Genomic DNA, 26,849 nt, shown 5'->3' on the forward strand with positions numbered 1-26,849 from the left:
AAATGTTGAGAAACCAGTGATCAAAGAAAGAAAACCCCGATTGAAACAGTTATTTTAATCTGAAGCAATAAACCTAACAGACTCATACAAACAAGGGCTTGTCTAATCAATCATGTTTTTTTTCCTCAGTAATCACTCAAAAGTTGAGGCAATCCACTCAATTTTCCTCACTTTCAGCAAAGTCTACAAGCCCCACAGGGACATTTACAAAAAAAACAAGACTAGGTCAAAGCCTAGTATATGGCTGGACTGTGTATGAAACACTTGAGGGCTTTTAATTGACGGATACAAGAAGTGAATGGGTTAAGTAACTGGCTGACTGAGTGATTAAGTTGCACCATTGTGTAACCTCATTAGTCAGTCAGGGATAAACATTTGTGTTTATAGGGCTGGCCCGAAGCGGTCCAGCCACACATATAGTGTGTATGTTGTATGACACAGAGGGATGGTGAGGAAAAGGACTCTGCTGCCATTGTGCTTTTAGTATACTTTCTAAGGGTTAACAAAAACCTAAAAAGCTGTCAGATGGGGTTGTTTAAAATGTCACTTTTGTTAGGTATGTACTGTACAAAGAAACAAAAAAACAAAAAGGAGAAACTAGATACATGTACAACTGTTTTAGCAGCTTGAATACACCCTATAATAAAAGAAGTGCTCCTGTTTTTGGCACATACTGTTTTGTACTTTGTGTGTTCATGATCACAGCTTTGACAGGTGGCTATGTGGCCTTAAGGTTGTAAAACTCTGCTGCAGGATCACACATTTGACACCAATATCACCCAGCTTTCAAATTTCTGCAATGAATGTTAGTTAGTCCAATAGTCCCACATTTGACACTGACTGAAGAAACAAGCATCATTTAATTTTTTTTTTTTTTTGATCCTCTTTCTCTCCAACTTGTGGTACATTTAAGCATTGTTAGGTGTGTCAGCATTTGTTTGGGGTACTGAGTGAACAAAAAGGGAAAAAAAGTGACTTGATAACAAAGAGCATATTGATTCAAACTATGGACAAAGAAGAATCTAAGTTTGAAAATAAATATTTTCCCTCTCCATTAAAAAAAAAAGAGCAAACGGAACAACATCTGTGTCTTCTTCGTCTGTCCAAGGTCGCCCAATTCTCTCAGAGACACTGAGAAATATGGACAATAATCTTTTTTCAATGGGCACGCAGTCCACAGGATCACAAGACCCCTGACAAAAATCCTGTGGAGCAGTATCCATTCACTTGTCGGTCGCTGGGTTGAAGATGATAATGGTAAACATCCACTGGAGCAAAAGATTTACGAGACCGATCACTAAGATCAGCTTTCAGCCTGACTCGACCGTCTGCAACTCTTTTTTTCTCTGTCACTTTTTCTTTCTTTAAGCCACGTAATTGTATTGGTTGGGGTTCTCCTTGTCACGCTCCATATAGTCCCTGTCAATAAGAGACTCTATCCTCTTCTTCAAGTCAGCAGGCTGAAAGGGAGAAGAACAGAGGTGGAAGAAGTTACAAGATGAGGAACATGCTAACACTTCTGATTATTTTTACCCTGAGGTGTGAGGTGAGCACACTGAAAAGCTGATTCATGGTAGCCATCCCACTTCCACTGGGCAACGTAATATACAAAAGCCCTGCTTGGAAAAAACAGTTTACATATTATTATTGCAAATGGTCTTGAATCAACACCACTTTAACTGTTAATCAGTATCATTAGCTAATGGGAGCAGCAGCTCACTAACAGAGAGGGTGTTGTTATGAAACTGTGCACAGAAAGGCTGTATGTTTATAGATGGAGAAGTACTAATGGTTTTACAATATGAACACCCTCAAAGAGGTACTTTAAATACAACTGGTAAGACAATAGAGATTTTTTGCTTTAACAATTAATCTGCTGATTATTTTGTTGATTAATTGATTTCTGACATTTTACAGACAAAATGATTAAATAGTGATTATGGTCCTTGCAATACCTCAGAGCCAAATGTTTTCAAAATGTCTTTTTTTTGTCCAACAAACACTCCAAAAAGATATTCAGTTTACTGCCATGAATGATTAAGCATTACATCATTGCATTTGAGAAGCAGGAACCAACAAATTTAACATATTTGCTTTAAAAAACAACTAAGTCCATTATTTGATTATCGGCGTTTGACTAATCAATTAATCGACAAATTGTTGCAGCGATAATTTCGAGTACAACTGCAAAATAAAGTGATAGAGACCCCCACTTCATTATGAAAGATATCCTCATTAGAGCTGGACTGATAAATCCTATGTTAGTTTGTTGCAGATATTTGTGAGGAAATATACTTCATGTTGCTTGATAAGTAATAAGAAACGTAAAGTATAAAAAAATACAAAAATATGTTTAAGCACATTTACTGTGTCTCCACTTCTTAGTTTGTCCACCAGAGAGCACTAAAAGTTGTTTTCAACTCTAAAATGTCCCAGAAAGAACATATTTTGATTTTTTTTTAATTTTTAAAAAAGGATCACAACTGCACTAATCACCTTGACAGGGAACTTGAGCTGGTTGTACACCTCGGACATCAAAAGATTATGGCTCAGAGTCTTCCTCATCTTCATGATCCGCACAATCGCAGCATCAATCTGATACTGCCGATCCTGAAAGACCCTTTCTGTGGTGCTGGCTTGCTCTTCCACCTGTGGGAAAAACAATAAGTTAAAACATAACTGCCAAATATCATGACCCTGAAGCAGTGAGATGAGTATAAGAACACAGTTATACCGTTTCTTTCATCTGGATCTGGTTGATTTTGATTCTGAAGAGCTTGTGTTTGAAGTCGTCGTTGCAAGAAAACTTGTCCCCGTCCTCCACGTCTTTGCTTTTGGGGATTTTGGTGAGAACACGTGCTTTTCCGCAGGCGAGGGACTGCAGAGTCCGACGCAGTTCACTATCCTCTGTAAACCCACAGGCACACAAATAGTGTTTTAGATCAGCTGGACTAAGTCAAGAACATTCGACAAACCCATTTCTTCATCATTAAATCTAAGTGATGCTGATGTGATCATGCAAACCTATTCCTGTTGCCAGTTTGATCTCCTCCAGAGTGAACTCCTCTCCTTCATTAAACATCAGTAGCACAAGTGTTTGGAAAAGTGACACCTGCAGCTCCTTCTTGCCCTGGTGTGAGAAAAATCAAAGAGAGCAATTAGCATTTAGCTTTTTCTCCTAAGGAAAAACAAGTCAGATTATTCCTGGAAATAATTCCTCCACCTCTTTAAATTCTGCTTTTAAGACACAATGTCCTAGTGTTGATTGCCACTGGAGCTTCCTGCCACTGTGTTTGCCCAGGTAGAAGGTCTTGAAGATCTCTTGCAGTCGCACCATCTGGACAAAGATAACAGATGTGTTACAAAGCAACACTCAGTACATTTATTGCACAGCAGGTTATAAAAACAGCATGGTATGAAAATTTAAATATTTGTTCAGCTCTAACCTCAGGGGGCAGGTGCACTTCCATCGGGACATACGTTGGCCAGTAACCCATAGTGAGGATGTTCACCGTCAGCTCAATGTTGCCGGGAATGTTTTGGCACTGCATATACTAAAGAAACACAAATGAGACACATGTGATATCCACATGTCACCTCACAGACAAATCCAACTTTTTTTTCCCACTACAAGAAACCTGATCTGTTGACGGATGTTCAGACTGAAAACAGCACTGTGTTAAAAAACTGCAAGGGGCTGCGTTTGTGAAGGCGTGTTGTTTCAGGAACAGACAAGGTGATGACACAGGATCCAGGAGACGTGGTTTGAGTAATAGATTTATGAAATTTGAAGACTTGTCAGATGGCAAAATAGTGCATAGTGGTGTCAAACAGTATGGAGGAATGATTTTACAACTCTGTAAAATTACTGATTTGTCATTTTATCCTCAATCACAATGACTGGCAGAAAACTAATTTATAAAATAATCTTCCAGCAATGTGTGCTTGCATGTATTTGACTGGCCAGCACAGTCAGTTGTGACAAAACTCAGTGAGAGGCAGTCAGTGTTCAACTATATTGATAAAGATGGTATGTTTAAATCTGTGTGTATTTTATGTTTCATTTGGCTACAGAACAAATTTCCCAAGGGACAATAAAGTTAAGTTGAAAGTCAGCATTTTCCTTGGCTGACCCTGCATTTTTTCCCCTGGAGGCCTCTGCATCTGCACCCTTACTGTACAAATACATTCACTTCACTGAAATTAATGAGAGGGCTGCATTTTTCCACACAGTGCTGTTGTATATCTAACTATGGCCAGATACATACATACATACATATATAAATCATGGCATTACCATATCCGTCAAATGATCTTTCTTCCTGTGTTTTTTAGGCCAATCAGTCCTTCAATGGTCTCCTAAGAAGATCACTGGGTTTCTGTCATTGTCTTTCAGATTTGTGATTGTGAAACTCATCTTCCTCCTCAATCACCACCTTGTCCTTCAGGATCATCCTAAAGATTCAAGTGAGAGGCCCCATCTTCTATCTGCTGACTTTACACCAACAGCATCTAGACTCTTTTGTTCTCTCTCTCTCTCTCTCTTTTGTTTTGTTCGGTCTATTGGTCTTGTTGTCTTTTGTTGGCTTAATGAAGATCTATCACGTTAATGAGAACTAATCTCCAGAGTCTAACCTAAATAAATGTTATTACACACTTCCAATTGATCTCTCCTGTTAAAACAATCAATCATATGTTTCAGGTACACACATTACATGTACATACCATTGTTGTTCTTACCTGTTTGAACTGCACCATGATGTCTTTCGAAAGCTCCATATCTTTGAACATTCCCTCCAGTTTGCTGGTGAACGCCGCTCCGCATTCTGACAAAATACCACAAAGAAGTGATCAAGTCAAGATCCCGTTTGTGTCAGTTATTCCAAACTGAGTGTGTTATAAAGAGACATGCTGATTCAACTGAATTCAACGTACCGTGTTTCAGTTTTGACAGCATCGATTTTTCAGCATCCACAGAGGCGCTTTTTCCAACTAGTAACCTCTTGGCCAGATCTTTCTTGTAGAAGGCCTCAAAAACATCTTTACCTAAAATGAAAATACACAAATACATTAAGGAACAACAACAGAGGCAAAAATCCTAAAAAGAAAGCAAATGTGATATTATTATTACCATAGATGAATCTAAAGATAATCATGATCTTATCCAGCATCTTTTCCAGCTCTTCATCTGTTGCCTCTTTGTTTCCTGCTCTCAGTTTTGAATCCACATGTTTTGCTGTGAAAAGAAATATTTTAATAAACAAGAGTACAATTGTTTGTTTGGGATTTATACTCATTGACTGAGTGCATCGAGTCTAAAACGGGGGGGAAGAAACATGTTACCAACCTATGAGCTCTGCAGGTTTATTTGGCCGTTTGTTGATGAATGTTTCGAAAGCCTCCTTCATGGCGTTGACAAACTTCTCGTTCTTCATGAAGCACACGTCGATGATGTGATCCACCTTGTCTTTGAAGTCCAGCAGCTCTTGCACCATAGTTTTGTCTTTTTCTGGATTGATTACAATTGTGCTTCCAAAAGCCTAGACATTGAGTTCAAAGATATTATATAACATGTACAAGCCAAAATTTGTGAAAATCTCCAAATGTCTTCAAACAAAACCTATGAAACAGCTTCAGAGAGCTCCTGCAGACATACCTTTATGTATTCTATCCAGTGCTGCAGGAGGACCTGAACACCGCCTCGCACTCGACTGAAGAGCTGATAGAGAAGGGACAGATCCTGAATTCTGTTTTCATCCAGCAGGTGAGTCAGCCCTAGAAATTTCCGACAAAAGCAGTCAGAAATGTGTGAGTGCACATAAACTCTGACAAACTGCAGCTGCTACTGCAAGCGTGACATTCAAATGTCCAGCATGTATTCAGACAGACAGAAAAGCTGAAAGTATCAATACATGGTAGACATTTACTTCACGTTTAATATAAATCACTGTGGTTCACCTTTTTGCAGAGTAGCAGTGAGATGTTCACCCAGCAGCTGCTTTTCCACAGTAGCTATGAGTGGTTTTCTGAGAGGGGGGAAAAAAAGGTCAGGTTAAAAACAAATCTCCATCAGAGTTAAGCGAGTACTGCAGTCCAACACTCACTGTGTGCTCTGGTCTAGATATGTGATGACTCTGTCTGCCTCCTCCTCCAAGCGTTTGTTGACATGATGGAGATATTCTGGTACCTACGAAAGGAGGAAAAAAACAGATATTATTATTGTTATACATTTACGTCACACAACAAGCAATAGTTTATTAAATAAATAAAGGAGAGTATTAGTTTCAACAGTTTCTTACACACTAAAACCGATTTACATGTGCCTTGAATGACTGTTACTCTCCAATCCATCTAAATGTATCTAATAATTCAGACTAACATGACAATATTCTTTATTTATATCAAACTTATTAAAACAAAAAAGTTAAAACCAACAGAAATAACATCAAATGGAGAAACTGTAGATACAAAATCCAGTAATGTAAAAAAAGAGCTAAAGAGACAATTCATATATAAAACATGAGTAAAATCTGGATAAACTCAGAAAATGGTTTGTTTAAAGAAGAGATCTGAAAGATAACACTGACTCATCCAGCCATACTTCCTGTGCTAAACTAACATGAGTTTGTGTGTTTAAGTTTTTAATGTTAGCATACAAACATCTGATTGTTATTATAGTGCAGTACATTCATCTTAAGTTAGCTATGTAAGAGTTAATGTGGGTATGTACAGTTAGCTTTTTTGGACATTTTTGAACTCATTTTATGTTAACATATTTGAATGTTACCAACAAATGTTTTTACAGCCTGTGGAAAAACATCAAAATCTGAGCTGTCATAGCTGATGCAACACAGACAAGATAAAGATAAAATGTGTCTCAATTCAATGCATCAGCAAGTGAAATGCTGACAAAAGGCTGTGTTTTGAACTGCTGAAGGTGTAGATGAGACTTCCTTTGTTATGGATTTATGAGTGTATTTGTGCTTGAATATATGTGTGATAGGTCCTCACGTTGTTTTTGAACATAAGCACAAAATGGTGAAACTTTTCATTCTAACCCTGATGTTACAATTCGTACATTAAAATATCAGTTCCCTACACAATGGCTGTCCAGTTATACATCAGGATTTTAAAAATACACAACAAACAACAAAAAGTGGTCAGAGCATGAGGGTCACATAAATCACCTCTCTCTCCTGCATCAGCCTCTGTCCCTCTGCAGCGTACAGGCGATTAGTTTCCTCCAAAAAGCGTTGTTCAAAAGAGTCTTGATAAATCTGTCAGGGATGGAGAGAACACAGGTTTCATTAAAGCCATTTGTCAACAGGAAGCAGCTCGTCACACTCCTGAGAGGGTGATAATCACAAACAAACAGCTGCCAAACCACATTTCATGTCGTACAGGAAAAGAAAGAAACTCAGGTGCAATCCTGACTTTCAAATACAGATTTACAGCCGAGACTCGTGTGTGAATCAAAAAAAAGGTGAACAGTCGATTACCTGCAGGTCAGAGAGCATGCTCAGCAGGCTCCTCAGCAGACTGCGGTCTATCGCCTCTCCGTTTCGCTCTCTCTCAATGAGTAGCAGAATCCCATCGATGGTTTTACTCTGGACCTTCAGGTCACTGATTATGTAGAACCTGAACAGCTCCAGACCCATGTCCCTGCAGACCAGAGCAGCTCCTTTTTAAAACCAATTTTAAGAACAATACTGGCCAATGCTATTGTAGAGCAGCTAACATCAACAATCACTCACCAGATTGATGGCAGCATTGAATTTTGTAAAACATAGGTGCGGTCCAAAAACAAAAATATACTCCTAATCATGATCTGTGGAACAATGACAAACATTGAAAATGAGTGAAAAACACAGACGTCATTTTTTTTTTTTTTAAATTAGAGACATCCCACAAACACAAGAAGATCAGTTAACACGTCACTAGGACAACTACTCAGGCTATAAAAATGGTTAGTGTAGTAAAATAAAACATTTTGTGTGGTGCTGATGAACCTTTTCATAAGTCTGAGAAAATAACCCTAATGATGTCATTTATCTCAAACTGGGCTTGAAAGAAAGTTTTCATTACAAACTGGGGGTACAGAGTTTAAAAGAAGTGGGAATTTACCAGACTAGTTCAATCTAATGACTGTAGAGCTGCAACAATTAACAATTATTTTCATGATTGTTTGATCTGCTGGGTATTTTCTCAATTGATCTATTCATTCATCACTTTGTTAAAACATTTTTGAAAAAAATGGAGTTTTCTCAGAGCTCACAGGGAGTTTTTCAATTTTTCTTGTATTGTCTGTTTCAACCTTCAAAACCTTCAGATTCAATTTACTGTCATATATGACAAAGAAAAACAAGAAATTGTTGTATTTTATAAGCCGGAACCAAAATATGTTTGACGTTCTTGACGTATAATATGCACATACTTTATGTGCATCTGAAGCATTATTGATCGCTGTAACTGTTCTTCCTGTCAAAACTGGATGCAAAGAAAAAAGTGATTTCAATTTGATGATACACCGTTCTTTCTATGTAAAACACTTTCTGAAGTTCAGCTGAAGCTGTTATGAAGCCTCAACAGTGTGTGTTGGACAAATCAAGTAAAAATCAAGTTGTAATGTTTTAACTATGAAGTTCCCTCTCTATGCTTCCACAGACAGGGTTTCCTTGTTGAGCGGCAGCAGAAGAATAGAAACTAAAATATATAATCACCTGAATTGTCTAAAGGCGCCTTTACACTGTGCAAGAAACATGGAAACATCTTTGGCTGTCAATTCAAAACAGTGAGACTCGATTTGGAGCTTCGGTGACCAAAGACTGTGTCAGAAATGTAAGACCAAATTCTCACAGTGCAACTGTCGTTACGACCATGTCACAAACAAACCAATCAGAATACTACATGAAATGAAGGTAAACACTGACCAGTGGGACATTTCCTAAATGTAGTTTTTAAAATTAAGTTTAGGGAAAACTGACACACTTGTGTTCCTTAATGCATCAGTGACACACAAAAACAAAAAACCACGGGAGGTGAAGTTTTATGTGACTTTGCCATTTTTTTAAAACATCCTGCCGCAGATGATTCACAGCTGATGATGTTTCTCTGCTTTCGTACACTTTCTTGTGTTCACATCATAGCACTACGATTCAGCCCTCACAATCTGACACTGTACGGTCTGACACAGACTGCTACCAAGATTTAACCCAAGGCATCTCGCACAATGTGACACGCAATAAAATTACACGGTCACAGTCCAAAGGTGCCTTAAAATGTTGAAGCTTCCTCTTATCTTCAGCTAAACTTATACATTTAATTTGCCTGAAACAAGGACTGATTTTCTGCCCCCTTGAAAGTGCCTTAAAAAAATCTCTTTGCAGCATATATGGACAATTACAGCGACAATAAAAACATGGATATTAAATGACACACACATGTTATGGTATTATGATAACTTTGAGATTTTTTAGATTTTAGGGGGTTATGATAACTTCCACTTGAATCGTTGAGGTTGTAAAACATACCATTTGTCTGCAGTGATCCTGCCAGCACTTGTCAATTTTCTTCAGGAAAAGCACACTGTCCAGGGCATCCGTGAGGACAAAGTTAAAGCGAATGACGTTTGAATTCAAGACTCTTACTGTAATTTGATTATCCTCTAAAGCACACTTAATAACTGGTCAGATTTAGAGACTAAAATTAGGAATAAACTATCAAAACACTGTAAAGGATATTCTCGGAATTGATCAATCTGTGCCTTGATGTGGTCTTCACACACAGCCCTCAGCTGCTTGTAAAGCTTGGCAGATATCTTATGGGAGCACAGGTTCTCAACAGCCTGAGGGGACAAAAGAAAAGAGTATTTTTATGGAAACCTGGTTTCACTTAAGGGCATGAACATGGTAACACAGGAGCAGCTCTCCACAGACCACACAGTGAGCTTCTGAGAGGTCAACAGGCCTGCTGTGATACCTGGTAGAGCTCCTCTAGATTGTACTTGATTGAAGTGCTGTTCTGTATGGCCTCGACTGCCTCCTTCAGCTTCTGCCAGGTCTCCTGTGTGTAGTTCTCTGGCAATTTGGGTTTTTCTGTGTGCGAGACAAAACACAAAATGCACTGACAACACTGTCAACTTCAGCAGGACCACCACAGTGGACCTCAGTGGACTTTTATGCTGTGTCACCAGTCCCAGTGACAGTGGTGCTATTTTAAAACAACTGAGGTCTATTTAAAGATTTGGATACATAACATTTGAAGTTGTTTAATAGTCTTATTACCAAATTATAATAATGATTTTAGAAGTTAGTTGACTTCTTTTAGCTGACTTAAATGACCTATGACAGTAGAGCTGCAACAATTAATCAATTAGTAGACCATCAGAAAATTAATCGCAACTATATTGATAATAAAATATTAATAAAGCTTCTTTTTTAAAATTGGTTTTAGCCTCTCAAATGGGAAGATCTGGTACTTTTCTTTGTCATTCATGATAATAAACTACCTTTAAGTTTTAGACTGTTGGTTTGACACACACACACACACACACACACACGCACACACACACACACACATTTCTTATTTGTAACAGATGGTGAAGAATTAATGGCAATCTAAATTCATCACTTTTGAATAGTAATGTTGCTTTTAAGACCAAGAAAAGTCTAACTATATCTAGTTTTATGTCACAATTTTAAAACATATGGACCAGTAATATCTCAGTGTCCCAGGCTTTCTCAGCACTGTTGGTTGGACAAAAAAAAAGGCAGAAGATGTGAGCTTTGACTCAGACTGATATATGGGATGTTTTGTTTATTCTTGTCTTTGTCTTATGCACCTTCAGTTGTGGCACTCCCAATTTTGTTGTATAGGTGACTGTACAATGACAATAAAGGCTATCTTATCTTATATTATAAATGGTCATTATCACTAGTTTAAAGACAAAATAATTCATCAATAATTAAATTAATCTATGCAAGTCTCAACCTAAATACTTGGTTATGACTTATAATTTCTAAAAAAAAATATATATATTCCTGTCAAAATATCTTGTGTCAATCAAGTTATTGTGACATTTAAACTAATGTGACTGGACGATTGATCACTTTTGTACTATGATGAAGCTTTTTGGGGGCCAAGAAGACTATATGTAAGTCCCATTTCCAACATATCAGTGCAGGGGTGATTCTAGGATCAGCCCTTTAGAGGGGCTCAGCTCCTAATGAGAATTTGACATACAATGCCCTGCAAGTGTTCAAACCCCTCTGCTAAATTACTAATTTCACTGAATAATGTAAATTACAACAAGAAATATTCATACATAGTAGAGTGGTCTACTGTAGTGTATAATAATAATAATGGTTCAGAATAAACAATCACAGATTTCTACAGAGAAGACCATACGACTCTGAGGGAAAGATTGTATATTAAATGACAGAACTATCCAACGTACATTAAACCTGTTAAAATAAAACCATATGAACCTGTAGCATAAGTATTTGTCCCATCTCTAACAGATAGGCTCCCAAAATAATTAAAGTTGTATCAAATAATTTTTAGGGGGAAAAAACAACATTATTATTTATTCTTTTTTTTTTAGGGGTGCTGAGATCAAATTTAGGGGTGATTGAGCACCTCTAAAAGGGGTCTGAAAACGCCTCTGTATCACTGTCTGAGGATTTGTCAGCACTTGAAATTAAGTTTTTTTTGGAGGATGAATCTCATCCAGCAGTACCTTTGAAGTTTTTGATGACTAGTTTCTTGGCAGCACCGGGTTTACTGTTGGAGAAGGTGGCGGAGCCTGCGGTTTTCGTCAGTCCGTTTGCATGATGCCCCATGCCGCCGCCGCCGGCCAGGAACACGGCTTTGCTTTTGTTATTGGAGCACGAAGCGGCGGCGGCAGCAGCAGCCTCCTCAGCCATTTTCACATCCAGTCCAATGAAATCCACTGAATCCTCAAACCTCAACTTCTTCTGAATGTGCAGCGGAGTGGGAGAGCAGGAGGAAGAAGAAGAGGAGGAGGAAGAGGAGGAATTCAGGGTCTTGGGAGGCGAAGAGGAGATGGTGTCGGTGGTGTCTTCCCTCTCGGAGCCGTTTATTTTCCTCTTCTTCGGAGATGTGATGTTACCGCTGTCGTGTTTGACATCAGTAGCCGCTGGTCTAGCCTCCTGGGTTGGCGGTGGTGGGGGATTAGGGGAAGATAAACCTGTTGGAAACATGAAAAAACGGGGGATACCAATTCTTAACAGCCAGTCTTGTGATAACTTCCAGGGTTAGCCGGGGAGGATGAGGATGAGTCCGAAAGCTGCTGTCTCTGTTAACACGGGCAGGCTTTAGGCTACTTCTTTATCCACTGTAAAACAATTAACTGAAAACTACACAGCTCCACTTAAACCTAGCCTTGTCTCTTTCTTGTTATTGCTGGCAGAAGAAGAAAGATGGTTGGCTATTGCTTCCTCTTTTCTTTTTCACCGCCGCGGCGCGTGGAGTCAGCTCAGGCAGGGCGGTTGAAGAAACGCGGCCGTTAAAGAAAGACCGTTATTTACCGGAGAAGTGAAGCTAAAGCACAAACACGCTCGCATGATAGGAAAACGGTACGTCGGTAAACACGGGGAAGATTCACAGCGAAAGGTAGTCGGTGACCCCACCGGAAGTACTTTGTACAAAAGTAGTTTTTGCACAAGCGTGTTTTTTTTTTTTATACCGACTGAGCTGCAGTAACCTCTCCCGACACAAGATGGCGCCATGGCAACAGCAGACTTCCTGTGTGCTTTGAAATAAACGTTCTGGTTTAAAGATGCCCTCCAGTTTTAATAATAATAATAATGATAATACATTTTATTTTGAAGGCGCCTCTTTTGGACACTCGAGGACACCGTACAATTAATAAACAAAACAGTAAATAATAAACAAAACAATAAGAAACAAAACAGATAAAATATAGTGTATATCAGACAAAACAGAGTAAGGTGCGGTGGTGCAGTTCAGGTTAAGTGGGGTATGCAAGTCTGAATAGGTGAGTTTTTAGCCTTGATTTGAGGAGAGGGAGAGAGTTAGGCCTATATGATTTAACTACAAAATAAATATAGCTGTAATCCGTTACAGTTGCTGAGAAAAAAGTGTATTAAATTACAGTTGCTTACGAAATTGTTGATGATTACAAAGGGGGATCTTAAGTCAGACCTTTAAGACTTTGCCCAGGAGGGTTATTTCCTCATTGTTTTAATACATAATTGTATTGCTATTTTTAATTATTTGGAAAAAAAAATTTAATTTTGTAAATAAATCATAACGTCAGCTTAAAAGGTGTCACAGTACCAATCAAGCCCATGCCAGACTTTTGACTTTTTTCATAAAATATAAAATATATTTTCAAATGAGAGATTAATCTTACTTTATAAGAAATGACCTCCCTTTCTAAATCATCCATGTATCCATGAAAAACAGCTGAACTTAGATTTTGGTGGGCTTAATGGGTAGAGTCACAGTTGAAAACATTTGTTAAACCATTAGAAAAGTAATCACATGTAATGAGTTACATTACTTTGATTAAGACTGGAATAGTAACATTACTTAGCCTATTACATTTTAAATAGGACTACCTAACCCATTACATTTCCAAAGTAACCTTCCCAACCCTGTTAAGATGTATGAAAAATACTCTACTTAGAATAATAATGTCTCTCATATGATTTTTTAACAAAAAAGTTCAATTATTTTGTTAAAATCCTTAAAATTACTGTATTACCTTTACTAAAGTATACATATTTATTTAGTTTAAAATACAAAATGTGCAATACATTTCACTCATTAGTGTATATGTGAACAGGCTGTACTGTACAGAACCATGTACTGTATGTTTCAGAGCTGGACCGATATAGGCAGTTATGTTGGCAGTATTTATGTATGTATGTGATCCCTTTTCTTAATTCAAGTTTAAAATACATTCATAGGTTTTTTATGTCATGTATTTTTTGTTTGTAGTTATTTATAATTATTACATTTCTCATTGAACTTTACTATTTCAGTGCACTCCTGTCATTTTATACAATAAAGTTTATTGAACTTTAAAATATCATGCCTTTGTCACAAGTGTTTATTAACCACATTTGTGAAAGCAAAAATGTGTGTTTATGTGTATTTTCTGTATATACTGTAAAGGACAATCGGACAATATATTAAAAAAATGTTCACTCCTAATTTCAGTATTGACATCGGCCACAAAAATCCAGTATCAATTGAGCACTAATATGTATAAAGTAACATGCCATTTTTACCATGTAATATTTATTGCAGCACTGCATGTATGTGTCACTTCTTTGCATTATTTGTATCCTGGTACAGTTTCACCTGTATACAGTCATTCCTTGTGTATATTTTTGAAAATTGTTGATTGTTGTTTTGAACTTTAATTAGCAATATATTCATAGATCCAGCTATTGAACTACTAATATTTGAACTCTGTTTTCAGTTTTTATTTAATTGTAGGAATGCACATGCAAATCTAAAATTAAAGTAGTACTTAAGTACTTTATTTCCTCAATACATCTCAATATAATAATAATATGATGATGATGATGATGATTGTCATTAATAAACTTTTTTTGTAGTTGAATACAGCTAAAATATTTTAATATATTATATATTTTGGTCTGGTTTTACAATGAAAAATATATTTTCCACATCATCACTTTTTCTTACAATCTTTACAGTGTCCATATTCTCATTTGTTCTACATTTCATATCCCATATTCAATTTTCACTTTAAATTAATGGCCAACTTCACCCGCCTTTCTTGATTTTGCTCTTTAATGTTCTCATAAAATTGTGGTGGAAATGTGATTTGTGATAAGCATTGTGCAACAAAAAGATCAAAAGTGTCATATTAGACGCCTAATAAAATATATCTTGTGAAAAAAGTACCTGAAAGTACATTTTTGAAACTGGGAAGTACCATTACTAGGCTACTAATACTACTACTACTACTACTACTACTACTACTAATAATAATAATAATAATAATAATAATAATAATAATGATAATAGGGCTGTGTATCATCTAAAAAAATACCATACCAGTACCAATCCAAGTATCCTTAAAGTGATACCAATAAGTCTTCAAATTATTAATATTTATTAAATACAGTTGGCCAATCACATGTCACATTAAATCGAAGAACGCTTGCATTGATTGGCTGTGAGCAATTCCATACAAATAGTCATATTTTCTAGCTCTGGGTTCACAAAGGATTGATTGCAGGTATCGTTTGACTGGAGATGTGGTATTGATTTATTTTGGTCGATACCTAAAAGGTACTTAAAAGTACCGACACCCAGCCCTAAATAATAATAATGGTGATAATAAAAATAGTAAAGATAACAATCATAATAATAATAATGATAGTAGTAGTAGTACACTTTTCATTCATAGTGAAACTCAAAGTATTAAGTACAATATTAATAACATGGAACACATATCGTAAAAATATAATATTATATTATTATTATTATTATTATGAGTTATGATGAAAAACATATTTGTTGTTGTTTTATTTTATGCATTTATTTTGTATTAATTATTTTTAATGTGTTTTAGTTATTATTATTATTATTGTATTATTGTATTATTAACATTATTATTATCAGTAGTAGTATTAGTAGTAGTAGGCTAGTAGTTGTTGTGGTAGTAGTAGTAGTATCTTTCTGTGTACCTGTGTACCTCATGTTCAATCATACTTTTTGAAAAAAAAAAGTGCATCGTCACTATGGAAACTGGCATTAATATTATTTACTGGACATATTTGAATAACTCATAATTTATTTAACTGTCTGTGAAAGATACACAGCGGACATGGTCACGTTTGTAAATTATATAAGCTTTAATATAAAGTTAATAACGAGGCGACAGGAGAGAAAAGAAAGGAAGAAGAAGAAAATGACCTGACTTGCCGTGTGTCGTACCCAGATGTCGTAAAGCTTCTGGCCCTCCGCTGCTATACAGACGTGAGGTTAGCTAGAGCATCGTTGGATAGATGAACTTGTATTTCTTATTTACTTGTGTTTACCATTCCCTATCTGTTACAGTAAGACGGACAAGATTTGAGACAACTGAGGAAAGCGTTAACGAGTGACCAACGAGGATGTTTAAAAAGTACGTTGTTGATTATTTTTCCATATTAACGCTAACTGGAGCTAGCAGGCTAACGCTAACTGTGGCTCATGTTCACAGTTTCTGAGTTATTACATCAGATCAGAGTTTTTTAATGCTCTCAATTGGGTCAGATCCACAGGGCTATTATCTATCATTCACGTTTCTGTACAAAATAATAAAGTCAGTAATATTTTTAAAAAATGGGTGCGTTCAGGTGTCATGTTTGGCATTAGTAAGGAGTATTTCTACTTTTAACATTAGACTTTTTCATTTGAATTTACAGTAACTACTGAAAGGTGGCTTTTTCCCCACCAACTAGTCAAAACTATCTCCTCTTCCTTGAGCACAGCTGACTGAGATATTTTTACTCTGAAATCCATTTAATAATAATGGTACGTGGATGCAGAGCTGAAACGATTAGTCATTTGATTCATTAGTCCAGCAACAGAAAAATATTTGGCAACTATTTGATAATCAATGAATAACTGTGATTCATTTTAAGTAAAAATACTAAAATTCCCTGCTTCCCTCAAAAAAATGGAAATATTTTCTGGTTCCTTTTGTCTTTTATGATAGTAAACTGAATATGTTTGGGTTTCATCTAAAGCTCTGTGAAATAATGATTGTCTTTTTTTTTTTTTTTACCAAACCAAACCCCTAGGGCTGGGTGTCGTTTAAGAAATTACAACACCAGAACCAATCCAAGTACACTTAAAGTGATACCATTTAAGTACTTCATTCGATACCCATCATGTGAATAGAATCATTAAATGACATAAAATACCACCATTGATGGATTGTAGCTGCTGTGGCAGTGGGTCAATCACAAGTCGCATTAAATCAAAGAATGCTTGTGCTGATTGGCTGTGTGCAATTCCACATAAATATTTGTATTTTATCGCTCTGGGTGCAAAAAGTACAGGTATTGTGTGACAGGCGACGTTTCGATACTATTTGGTATCAATTTATTTTGGTCGATACCTTAAAGGTATTGAGTACCAATACCCGTCCCTACAAACTACTAATTAATTAATAAAGAAAATAATGGTCTAATTGATCAATAATAAAAGTTATCATTTAATTGCAGCCCTACATGGATGCATAGTTGTTTTAAGGTTGTATGTATTGATGTGTCAGTGGTATTCTGTTTCTTCTCCATGACAATAATTGGATTCTCTTGATATTGGCTTTAAAATGCAATATTGAAATTAATGCTATACTGCTTACAGCCATTATTTTCCACAATAAGGAGTCAATGTACTCCATTGTTAAAGAAGTATGATTGGGATATAAATGTGTATGTTGGCCTGAAGCTTTTAAATGAATGTATATGGCACATTAAAATGACAAAGATAAAATTAAATGAGAAAAGATTCTTATTGTATAATGCCACAAGCAAGCATTTGAATACCTTTTCGTATTTGTAACCATGTATAAATTAAACTTTTCTGCTTTCTCTCTTTAGATTTGATGAGAAGGAGAATGTGTCGAACTGCATCCAGCTGAAAACGTCAGTGATCAAAGGCATAAAAAATCAGCTATTGGATCAATTCCCTGAAATCGAGTCATGGCTCAATCACATAATGCCAAAAAAGGACCCCGTCAAAATCGTGAGATGGTAAGATTGATCATTTCACTTTTCTCATCAGCCAAGTGTCTTTTCCCTTACAGTTATTCTTATATCATTTATCATTGTTCTTCCAGCCATGAACACATCGAAATCTTGACAGTGAATGGAGAGCTGCTGTTCTTCAGACAGAGAGAAGGACCATTTTATCCAACCCTCAGACTGTTGCATAAATGTAAGATTTCCTCATGTTGATTGGTTGATGGTTGTATTAAAGTGTGATCCCACTGACGAGAAATACATTTCCTCCTCATAGATCCTTTCATTCTGCCACATCAGCAAGTAGACAAAGGGGCCATTAAATTTGTCTTAAGTGGAGCCAACATCATGTGTCCCGGGCTGACGTCACCAGGCGCTAAACTCTACCCGGCTGAAGGCGACACAGTAGTTGTATCCTTTTTACAATTGAAGCTGTTTGAATTGATTTTTTAACTCTGTAGACCAAGGATGTCTAAACTATTCCACAAAGGGGTTGCAGGCTTTCATTCCAACCAAGCAGGAAAACACCAGGCTCGACTCATTTAATCAACTGATCTCAGTTTTCAGACAGTTGATTGGTCGAATCGTGTACCCTTGACTGGTTTGAACAAAAACCTGCAAGCACGTGACCCTTTATGCAATATTTTGGACATGCCTGCTGTAGACTATATTTGTAGAATTGTTCTGTACCACAAATATTTCCCCAAATCTGCAATATTAATACATCAACTTGTACCTACCAGTGAGTTTATCCTTAACAAGAGAATGCAGGCCATAATGGCAGAGGGCAAACAACATGCACTTTGTGTTGGCGTCATGAAGATGTCTGCAGAAAGCATGTAAGATTTACTCAAATTTTTTACACAGAAGCAAGATTCTGTTGCTGTTTCAATGATGTCTGACTTTACTTTGTGTTTTGCAAACAGAGAAAAAGTCAACAAGGGAATTGGCATCGAGAACGTTCACTATCTGAATGATGGATTGTGGCACATGAAGACGTATAAATGATGACATCAGCACCTGCAACGCCCCGCCCCCCACCACCCCACCCCCTGACCACTCCGGGAGAGTGTGGAGCTCTTGACAGCGAGGCATGAACTGCCAGTCAACTGTTTACACCTACGGACTTAGCTGTGTAACCTGCTGGAGGCTTTGACTCAATCGCCATTATGCACAAATAAAAGGAAGATCTTGCTTTAAACCTCAAATGTTTTTTGTTTGTGGATCTAGTTAAGACATGTTCATTGAGCAATACAGGATGTCAGCAAATTTACATAATTACAGGATTGTCAGGGTAGCTCAGGTATTCAATAGTCAGAACCGGTTATTCTGATCTTCCCTTAAGTGAGGTTAAAAGTGGCAGTGAGTCTGCTGCCAGGTAAAAATCAGATAACATTTTTGGTGTTCTCGAATTTACACTCCGTTGCGAGTTTGACACGTAGCTAGAACCCTACCTTCATGAAGGTTATAATGCTATGAAACTGTTGCAGGGAAATGTTTATTCAACTTCATGGTCATTTTAAAGGCTGAACTTTGTACATTACAACATTTGCTCTTAAAAAGCTCCCATGTCATGTTTTGTAATAGTACTAAAGGCATTGATGAGAATTACAAAGAAATAATTTATTTTCTTACCTGAAAGCAGCAATACATTAGTATACATTGTGTTAATATAGATACAGCAATCAGGAAGAATGTAAAATGTTGACAGTAGCACAGTTTTTCTGGAATAGAAAATACAAAATAGTCTCTACATTGTAAAAATATCTCTTCAACAAAAATCATTGACAGCATGCTCAGGAATGAATCCACTACAACACGAGAGAAACTACAGCACTTGTTCTCAGCTTTTAACAGTTCTCATTAATGACAGATAAAACATAAAGTATGTTTCTCAGAGTGGATCATTCAACACCACAAAATATTTATTTTATGTATTTATTTTTATTATCCAAAATTACTTTTTTCAAAGAAGTCATCTGCTTAGTGTGACACCCATATGTTAAAACAAGCTCGGTGAGTTTCAGTGATTCTGAAACGGCCCGAGGAAGAAGCACAAATCTTTCACTGAAAACTTTTGGTGCATGACAAGAAATATACTTTACCCTTTTAGTTGACATTAAGGTTTATTATCCTCCATTTAGCTGAGAAGGCAAATCCTTCATCTGTGGAGATAACCAAACATCATGTGGCAAGAAATGCACTTAAGTAAAGCTGGACTGAGCTGTGACATGTGTAACTGAATATATCATGCTTTCATACAATCATTAAGTCAGATTGGTGATGTGTTATTGGAGGAAAAAGAAGTCACTCATAATTTTAAGAAAGCCAATCACTCTGAGTTGTAAAATAAAGACACAAACATGTCATTTTCAGAAAATAGTATCACTTATTTCTCTAATGTAGCTTTAGGACCACAAAAGACAACAATTAAGATATATATTAATACAATAACCAAACCTTCCATACAATCCAGCCCCATGTCACATCATTTATATATTTTCCCAGGTATATCTTCATTCAAAGGACGGCACACCCATTGACACCGTTAACCTGCACCACAAAGGAATGAGGGGTGCTGACTGTGCCAGGTGCAAAAAGTACAAAATACATAATAGTGATATTCCCGCCCAGGATCCAGTTTTACAAACAGCATACAAAAAAAAACCTCTCCCCAAAGTTAGGTTTGCCATCACAGAAGCAAAACGTTTAAAATGTCCAGTCTGGTCGAAGGAGTGGGTCTCTAGTCATTGTCTGAGCCTTCGGGGGGGTAAAATACTAACGAGTCATGAAAATCGTGCCCGTAAGGACGAAGTCTGTAAACTCCAAACATCATCACCTGCATCTGATTTGGTGACAACCCGTTGAATGTGACAGCCATATCGGAACAGCATCCCTCCACCACATTGTTGGGGTTGTCTTTCATGCTGTCCGTTATCAGGCTGTTGACACTCTTGCTGTTGAACAGGCCCTTGCCGTGTGAATCTTCTCCGTTCTCCGCGAACACACCTGTATACTTGAGACACACGGCCAGCTGCTTGTCCTCACTCAGCTTCCACAGGGCGCGTCCTCTCTCTGGACATTTCTCCTCATCATTGAGCACGTTCACTAGCCTTTTCAGAGCTTCGTAGCTTAAGACAATGCCACTATCATACGCCACATACTCAAGCTCCCCTGATTTCATTGCATTGCCAAGGTAGAAGGGCTCAGTGGGATCCTTAGTGAGTACTAGGTGCTTGAGGTTCTCGATTATGGCAAATGTGGTGGCTTGTGCAATGAAGAACCAGCGCAGGTCCCCAGCATTCTCATAAGCGTGCTTCAGAGCTTTACGTAACCTTGCCCAGTCATCATCTTCATTCAGATCTACTGCCTCAAGGGCCTTAGACGACTCTGAAGTGTAAAACATGGCCTTATCACAGTGTTTGCTCCATGTGTCCACCGCAGTAGCCCAGTAAACCAGGATCTTGGGCTGGACCATGATGACGCAATACACACGCACTTGATTAATCAACTCCTGCACCTGAGGGTCAGAGAGGCGGTTCAGTTCGTCTTTGCTCGGGGCCTTGACGTGATGATGATGGTGTTGGTCTTCTGTCCCTGACTCTGTGCTGGGGCTGAAACTACCCAGAAGCGATAGCACCAAGCAGAAGAGGCCCCCCATCACCATCCCCTTCATGAAAGAGCCTCCTTCAGACAACATCATGGCAGCACTGGACAGAAGAAAAGGGATTAATGTAGCTGTTAATAGTGTTTTAACTGTTTTTTTCAACAGAAAATCTAATTACTTTTGATCATCTATTAATTATTGGTCTTTTTTTTTTAGATTACCTTGTCCCTGCTTCTCAATTATGAGGCTTTGCTCCTTTTCTCATCTTTATCTTTGGATTTCAGTCTGTTTGTGTACAAAACCCAAATATACTCTAATCACAATGAGCTACAACTAAAAAATAAATAAACAAATAAATCAGCAAATCATCACAAGAGAAACTAAAAGCAGAGAAAGCTTGGTCATTTCACTAGATAATTTATCAAAACAGTCATTCAATTATCAAAATAGCTGCAGATTTATTAATAAATCGTCTTATTGTTACAACTCAAGTGTACACATTGCTTTTAATTTTCAGTCAGATTGTATTTTATACTTGGGAAAAGTTCCTAAAGAGGTCAACACAAATCAAGACAAACAAAACAATGAAACAATAAACTGGATGAAGATACTGTCACCAAACATAACATGTGTACACAATGAAGTAAATGACAGCTACAAATGAAGAAGACTCCTGTGAGGACAATAGTCGGTCACACTTTTCAACTCGTCACTTGTTTCCTGAAAATACATCAGGCAAATTACTGAATAACTTTATGTATTTTATTGCTGTACAGATTGTAAAGCCCTGAGGGTAAATTTCTAGTCTGTGATACCAATAAATCCCTGGCTTGACTTCAGCATGTTTGCAAATCATTTAAGCACCTTGTTCAGCATCTTCTGTGTAAACATTAAACACATATTTCAGCAGGGTTGCTTTTATTGCTTATATCCTGACAAACTTCTCAGCTTTAGATATCTTAAAGTAGCTTTTCGTTATTATGTTTAGCTTAGACAATTTAACAAATAAAATGCCACTCAGCAGTATCGTCTCTGTAGAGAAATACTACGTGTTAAAGCTCACACTGTGACTTATACCAGCAGACATTTAACAATAAGTTTCGATATAACATATAATATATAACATACGGTCTGTTGGAGTTGTTTACTTGTTTTGAACTCGACATTTAAACGAGGTACTCTAGTATTGACCGTATATGATTTAATTAAGGGGTTTTAGCTGTAGGCGGCTAACAGTTAGCTTCATATCTCCGCTCAGACACGGCTAATATCTGGTTAGCAGCATAAACCCAACAAATAAAAGAGGATTTACTGTACCTAACGAGGTTACTGCTGCCGTGCCACTTGGTGCTCCTGCTGTCGTTTGTCTTTCAGCTCCCACTTTTCCTGTTTGGTGAGACGACCAACCTCAGACAGGACTGGCAGTAATGCAGTCTGCAGTCCGGTTGGTGCAGCTCAGGTTTAAAGACTACACCGACTTCCGCTTTCTGACTCTTTTCTTCTTCTTCTCCTTTTCCTGCTTCCCTCTCTTCTTCTTCGTTGATTTTTAGAGGCAGTTTGCGTCCAAAGCGTTGCCAAGAGACAGAAAAAATGCGTGCGTGCGTGCGTGCGTGCGTGTGTGTGTGTGTGTGTGTTTATACCCACTGGCCTCTTCATTAGGTACACCTGTGCAATCTAAAGCAATCCAATACAACAGTTCTGCTATAATCTCTATATGAAGTTTATACATTTTCAGTTTTTGTTGACACTGTCAGGAAGGTGATCATTTTACTTTATGTTTATTAATGTGGTCATAGTGGGTGACTGGGGTTTACTAGGGTGCATTATATTGAATGGTGTTCTTAATATTTCCAAACCATTAACATACATGAGAGGAGCTAAATATTAGCAACACCAGTCAATGTAATGCACCTCTGTACAACACCACCACCACTTAGTATGACCTCAGTAATAAACATAAAGTAAAATTATCACCTTTTTGACAATGTTAACAAAAACTGAAAATGTATAAACTTCAAAAAAAGTAGAATTTATGGCAGAACTGTTGTATTGGATAGATAGATAGATAGATAGATAGATAGATAGATAGATAGATAGATAGATAGATAGATAGATAGATAGATAGATAGATAGATAGAGCTGCAATCTCTTTTTTCAAGATGAGTAATTTGTGTATGTGGCTGATGTATCTAAGCCTTTCAGCAGCCAGATGTATCAAATCGTGTTGTTTTCAACAACAATAGCAGAGACGTGAAGACAACCTTATAAATCACCCGATACCAAGTACATACACTCGTCTGAAGAACATTAGTGACCTTTCAGTTTGATAAAAAGCCCTGTGGCCAGGAGCCTTCTCACACCGCCAAACACTCTCAACTTGTTTTGTTCTATATTTTTGGAAACAACTTCTCCTGATTTTTCTCTTACATTTTACACTTTAAACAAGTAATAATGTAATGCTTTGAAATCTTACTGTGTCGTTTCCTTCTCCCAAAGGACTTTTTTCACTGCAGTGGTTTAAATTTTACACTTTGACACTTTAGCTGGGCCTATGTGCAAATAACAGTTCATATATTGAAAGGGGTAGCAGTGTACAATAAAAACCTACAGAGAATATAAATAGGTGTCTATACTTAATCAATATAAAATGTGGGAGAAATTAAACATTATAGTATCTCGTCCATTATAGAAACAAAAAAGCAGAGCACAAGAATAAAGCACATGGCAGTTTGAACCTATAACTTAAGATTTGTGATGTACTTTCACAATGTGACCTATTTGCCCTATTAGACAATCATAATTAATTGCCTGTGTTGTTAGCCATTTGACCGAAAATGACGTAGAAACCTGCAATGACATACTTCCATGAGCTCTGTCATGAGCAATGATACTTCTGAACGTGGTGTCAGACATAAAGCATCTCTGGACAGCCGCTGATTACTGTTGGAGAGCAAACATTTGTTAGGCCTCTCTGTACAAGCAGAGATAGGCTCTGGCTGAATTGACAGGGTCCCCTAAATTGTGTCTATGACGCCTGATCCATCGCGTCAAAACCATTAAGCAGGAGACTGGGTGTGATGATAATGTATTGATCAGGTTGTGATGGATGACCTCTGAGGATATATAAGTGAAGTTCTCAGCCAAGCCAAGGTATAGTTCAGATCTGACCTCCTCAAGTTAAAGTCACCATGCTTTCTGTAGCTCTGTTTTACCTCGTAGCTGCGATTTGTTCAGCAAGACGGACACATGCTTTACCTCTGTACCCTGAATCCAACCTGGAACCACAGGCAGGTAAGACCCCAAAATCTGTTTTTTGATCACATTGCTTCAATTTTAGTTTGTTTGATTTCTTTAGTCATGCTTTACCTTTTAAAATTGAGCAACACTGAGATATTTAGTCTGTACTTCTGTTTTGCTGTATTCTTGTGTTCATCTTGTTTATAAATGTACCCTGAGATGTATGAAATTCTACTTTATTATTACTAAAATATGTGAATATCCTTTCACTCTTAACTCCCTTTTTGCCCTTTAAGATGTGCCTTCAATTCCTAGATGATATTTTACGGTATTCTGCAGGGATGTTAATGTAATGATGTCAGGATGATGAAAGGCAGCTGTTTTGTCTCAACAGAGTTTATTCAGAAACTAGTTTCAGAGGTTGAAGACGGACCAAACGCTGCTGAGGGGGAGCAGAGGGAGGTGAATAATCTGTATCCTCTACTGATGCAGCACAACGCAGGGAGAGACTCCTGGAATAAAGGTAAAAGAAGCGACAGAAATCAGCACCCAGAAATTTGCAGTAGACAGACAAATGAGTCACATGTGATGGTCAATATAAAACAATTCTTCAACTTCCTTTTTTTTAGGGGCTAAAGATTCAGCACAACAGGACCAGTATGCAAACATGGTGAGGCTGAACACATCATCTCAAGAACGTTCACCACAGATGAAACCGATTAATGTACAATGTGATCATCTGCATCATGTTTTCCTTGTTTTCAGGTTGATGACCTAAAAGAAGCAGTTCTGAAGCTGGCGGCAGCTGACAAGCTTCGCTCTCAGGGTTTTCTCAGATCAGACCAGAACTTGCCAAAAACTAACAAGAGAGGTGAGCGACCATTGTTCTCTATCAAGCACATGCCACACCTGCTCTTTTACGTTCACGTAAGCTTTAGTCCACCTGACATCACATAACAATACCTCACATGATATCTGAGTGGCGTTTATTGTGTTACGATACAATGAACTCATCAAGGATGTTTAACTAAGGCTCGGGACAGGTTGTTCACGCCTTGGCAGGCAGCAATAAATTAAGCAGTAGAAGTTTCTACTCAAGACGAAGCTGATGTTTTAAAGCAAGAAGGAGTAAAAGTACTGGAAAATCAATTATTGAAGATTATTGAAGTAAACAGTAAGTGCAGAGTAAAAGAACTGGGTTACTCCTCCTCCCCTAATTTGATTATATTTGAAAAAAAGCACAGAGTAAAGACTGATTTGGGTTCATCAGAATAGTCTTTTATCCCTCATTGGCTCCAGAATTCACCATGCTCATAGAAACCAGATGCATAGAGGTGATTTCATATCTAGGAAAGTTCACTTCTTTAGTAAAAGAAATACTTACAACAAAATATAGTGCAATAAAATTCGACTTATTGATCATTAACAGGAGTAAAAATTAGGTACTTCTACTTTTGTAAATGTGGCACAACATCATAAGGCTTTAAATACATATGTTGTGGCCCAAATCCACAAATGACAATGTGCAATAAAGGGCTTTACAACAATATATATATATCATGATTTAACTTTATTAACACCCTCTGTCTTTAAATCCACAATTTGGGGAAAAAGGAAAACCTTCACACATTGTAATTGGGGAAAAAAGGGGTAAGTGTAACACAGAAGGGATTATTCTTCAAGAATGGACAGACATGCAATAGACTTAAGTATAGTATTACATATGTACAGAAATATAGTATTACACAAACAGTGTAAAATATATGACACTAAGTTTCATAAGTAAGTGCGTAGAGTTTCAGGCAGTGTAAAAGCTTTTTGAAGTGAAGAGCAGGCCTGCAGTTGTCTTCAGTTATGTTCCTAATTTTGCTCTCTGTTCACTGACAGCATGTTTCTGGAAATACTGTGTGACCAACTAGAGACCAGCGACAGAGGAACTCATATCATTTGGCCTGGTTGGAAACACCTTCATCCATCATCATCGTCATTTTGTTCCCCACCAAACAGCATTTTCATCATCTGCGCCAGATCAACAGAAAATATATTTTTGAAGTTGTAAAATGGTTGTTTTTCGTGGCTGAAAATAAACTTGAATATCAGGAATGTCATTTATGTGACCTGCTCTTGGCTGCGATATGTCAAAATTAAAGATGTATATAAATGTCTATTGACCTAAAGAAATATGATGGATGATTTTTTTTTCCACATTAGAGAGCTTTATAGTACAAGTCAGCACTCACAAATAC

General features: G+C 37.3%; 4 protein-coding genes across 4 annotated transcripts; 2 read left to right on the forward strand and 2 right to left on the reverse strand.

The window, feature by feature from the left end:
* Positions 1 to 38: 38 nt before the first annotated feature.
* cul4b (cullin 4B) lies at positions 39 to 12,645 on the reverse strand. Its single transcript, XM_062426257.1, has 20 exons — positions 11,738 to 12,645; positions 9,979 to 10,094; positions 9,741 to 9,844; positions 9,531 to 9,600; positions 7,755 to 7,828; positions 7,500 to 7,662; positions 7,188 to 7,277; positions 6,105 to 6,187; positions 5,959 to 6,026; positions 5,657 to 5,775; positions 5,348 to 5,540; positions 5,132 to 5,236; positions 4,936 to 5,046; positions 4,741 to 4,826; positions 3,447 to 3,554; positions 3,224 to 3,337; positions 3,025 to 3,130; positions 2,735 to 2,907; positions 2,497 to 2,649; positions 39 to 1,460 (listed from the first exon to the last, which is right to left on the reverse strand). Exons 1-20 carry the CDS (start codon positions 12,219 to 12,221, stop codon positions 1,365 to 1,367), a joined length of 2,616 nt encoding a protein of 871 aa, XP_062282241.1. The 5' UTR covers positions 12,222 to 12,645; the 3' UTR covers positions 39 to 1,364.
* Positions 12,646 to 15,980: 3,335 nt separating this feature from the next.
* Positions 15,981 to 18,967, forward strand: mcts1 (MCTS1 re-initiation and release factor). Its single transcript, XM_062426261.1, has 6 exons — positions 15,981 to 16,153; positions 17,619 to 17,771; positions 17,858 to 17,955; positions 18,037 to 18,170; positions 18,531 to 18,598; positions 18,686 to 18,967. Exons 1-6 carry the CDS (start codon positions 16,143 to 16,145, stop codon positions 18,765 to 18,767), a joined length of 546 nt encoding a protein of 181 aa, XP_062282245.1. The 5' UTR covers positions 15,981 to 16,142; the 3' UTR covers positions 18,768 to 18,967.
* A 259-nt stretch (positions 18,968 to 19,226) lies between these two features.
* c1galt1c1 (C1GALT1-specific chaperone 1) lies at positions 19,227 to 22,817 on the reverse strand. Its single transcript, XM_062426259.1, has 2 exons — positions 22,684 to 22,817; positions 19,227 to 21,469 (listed from the first exon to the last, which is right to left on the reverse strand). Exon 2 carries the CDS (start codon positions 21,460 to 21,462, stop codon positions 20,503 to 20,505), a length of 960 nt encoding a protein of 319 aa, XP_062282243.1. The 5' UTR covers positions 21,463 to 21,469; positions 22,684 to 22,817; the 3' UTR covers positions 19,227 to 20,502.
* Positions 22,818 to 24,554: 1,737 nt separating this feature from the next.
* Positions 24,555 to 26,605, forward strand: urp1 (urotensin-related peptide 1). The gene is made up of 5 exons (XM_062426263.1): positions 24,555 to 24,657; positions 24,998 to 25,126; positions 25,233 to 25,273; positions 25,369 to 25,474; positions 26,491 to 26,605. The coding sequence occupies exons 1-5, from the start codon at positions 24,555 to 24,557 to the stop codon at positions 26,520 to 26,522; spliced, it is 411 nt and encodes a 136-aa protein (XP_062282247.1). The 3' UTR covers positions 26,523 to 26,605.
* Positions 26,606 to 26,849: the final 244 nt, after the last annotated feature.

The sequence above is a fragment of the Scomber scombrus genome, chromosome 9, assembly GCF_963691925.1.
Source record: "Scomber scombrus chromosome 9, fScoSco1.1, whole genome shotgun sequence".
In the NCBI taxonomy this organism is placed as follows: domain Eukaryota; kingdom Metazoa; phylum Chordata; class Actinopteri; order Scombriformes; family Scombridae; genus Scomber; species Scomber scombrus.

What these genes read in the sequence shown, in the direction of transcription:
- cul4b (XM_062426257.1), bottom strand. Translation starts at nt 12,221, where the DNA reads ATGTTTCCAACAGGTTTATCTTCCCCTAATCCCCCACCACCGCCAACC. An exon ending in AGATCCAGATGAAAGAAACG is followed by an intron (nt 2,650 to 2,734) that starts GTATAACTGTGT and finishes TTTTTCCCACAG; the next exon opens with GTGGAAGAGCAAGCCAGCAC. An exon ending in AGCTCAAGTTCCCTGTCAAG is followed by an intron (nt 1,461 to 2,496) that starts GTGATTAGTGCA and finishes TCTCCCTTTCAG; the next exon opens with CCTGCTGACTTGAAGAAGAG.
- mcts1 (XM_062426261.1), top strand. An exon ending in CCTCAGACTGTTGCATAAAT is followed by an intron (nt 17,956 to 18,036) that starts GTAAGATTTCCT and finishes TCCTCCTCATAG; the next exon opens with ATCCTTTCATTCTGCCACAT. An exon ending in AAGATGTCTGCAGAAAGCAT is followed by an intron (nt 18,599 to 18,685) that starts GTAAGATTTACT and finishes TTTTGCAAACAG; the next exon opens with AGAAAAAGTCAACAAGGGAA.
- c1galt1c1 (XM_062426259.1), bottom strand. Translation starts at nt 21,462, where the DNA reads ATGATGTTGTCTGAAGGAGGCTCTTTCATGAAGGGGATGGTGATGGGG.
- urp1 (XM_062426263.1), top strand. Translation starts at nt 24,555, where the DNA reads ATGCTTTCTGTAGCTCTGTTTTACCTCGTAGCTGCGATTTGTTCAGCA. An exon ending in GAGAGACTCCTGGAATAAAG is followed by an intron (nt 25,127 to 25,232) that starts GTAAAAGAAGCG and finishes CCTTTTTTTTAG; the next exon opens with GGGCTAAAGATTCAGCACAA. An exon ending in GCCAAAAACTAACAAGAGAG is followed by an intron (nt 25,475 to 26,490) that starts GTGAGCGACCAT and finishes GTTCACTGACAG; the next exon opens with CATGTTTCTGGAAATACTGT.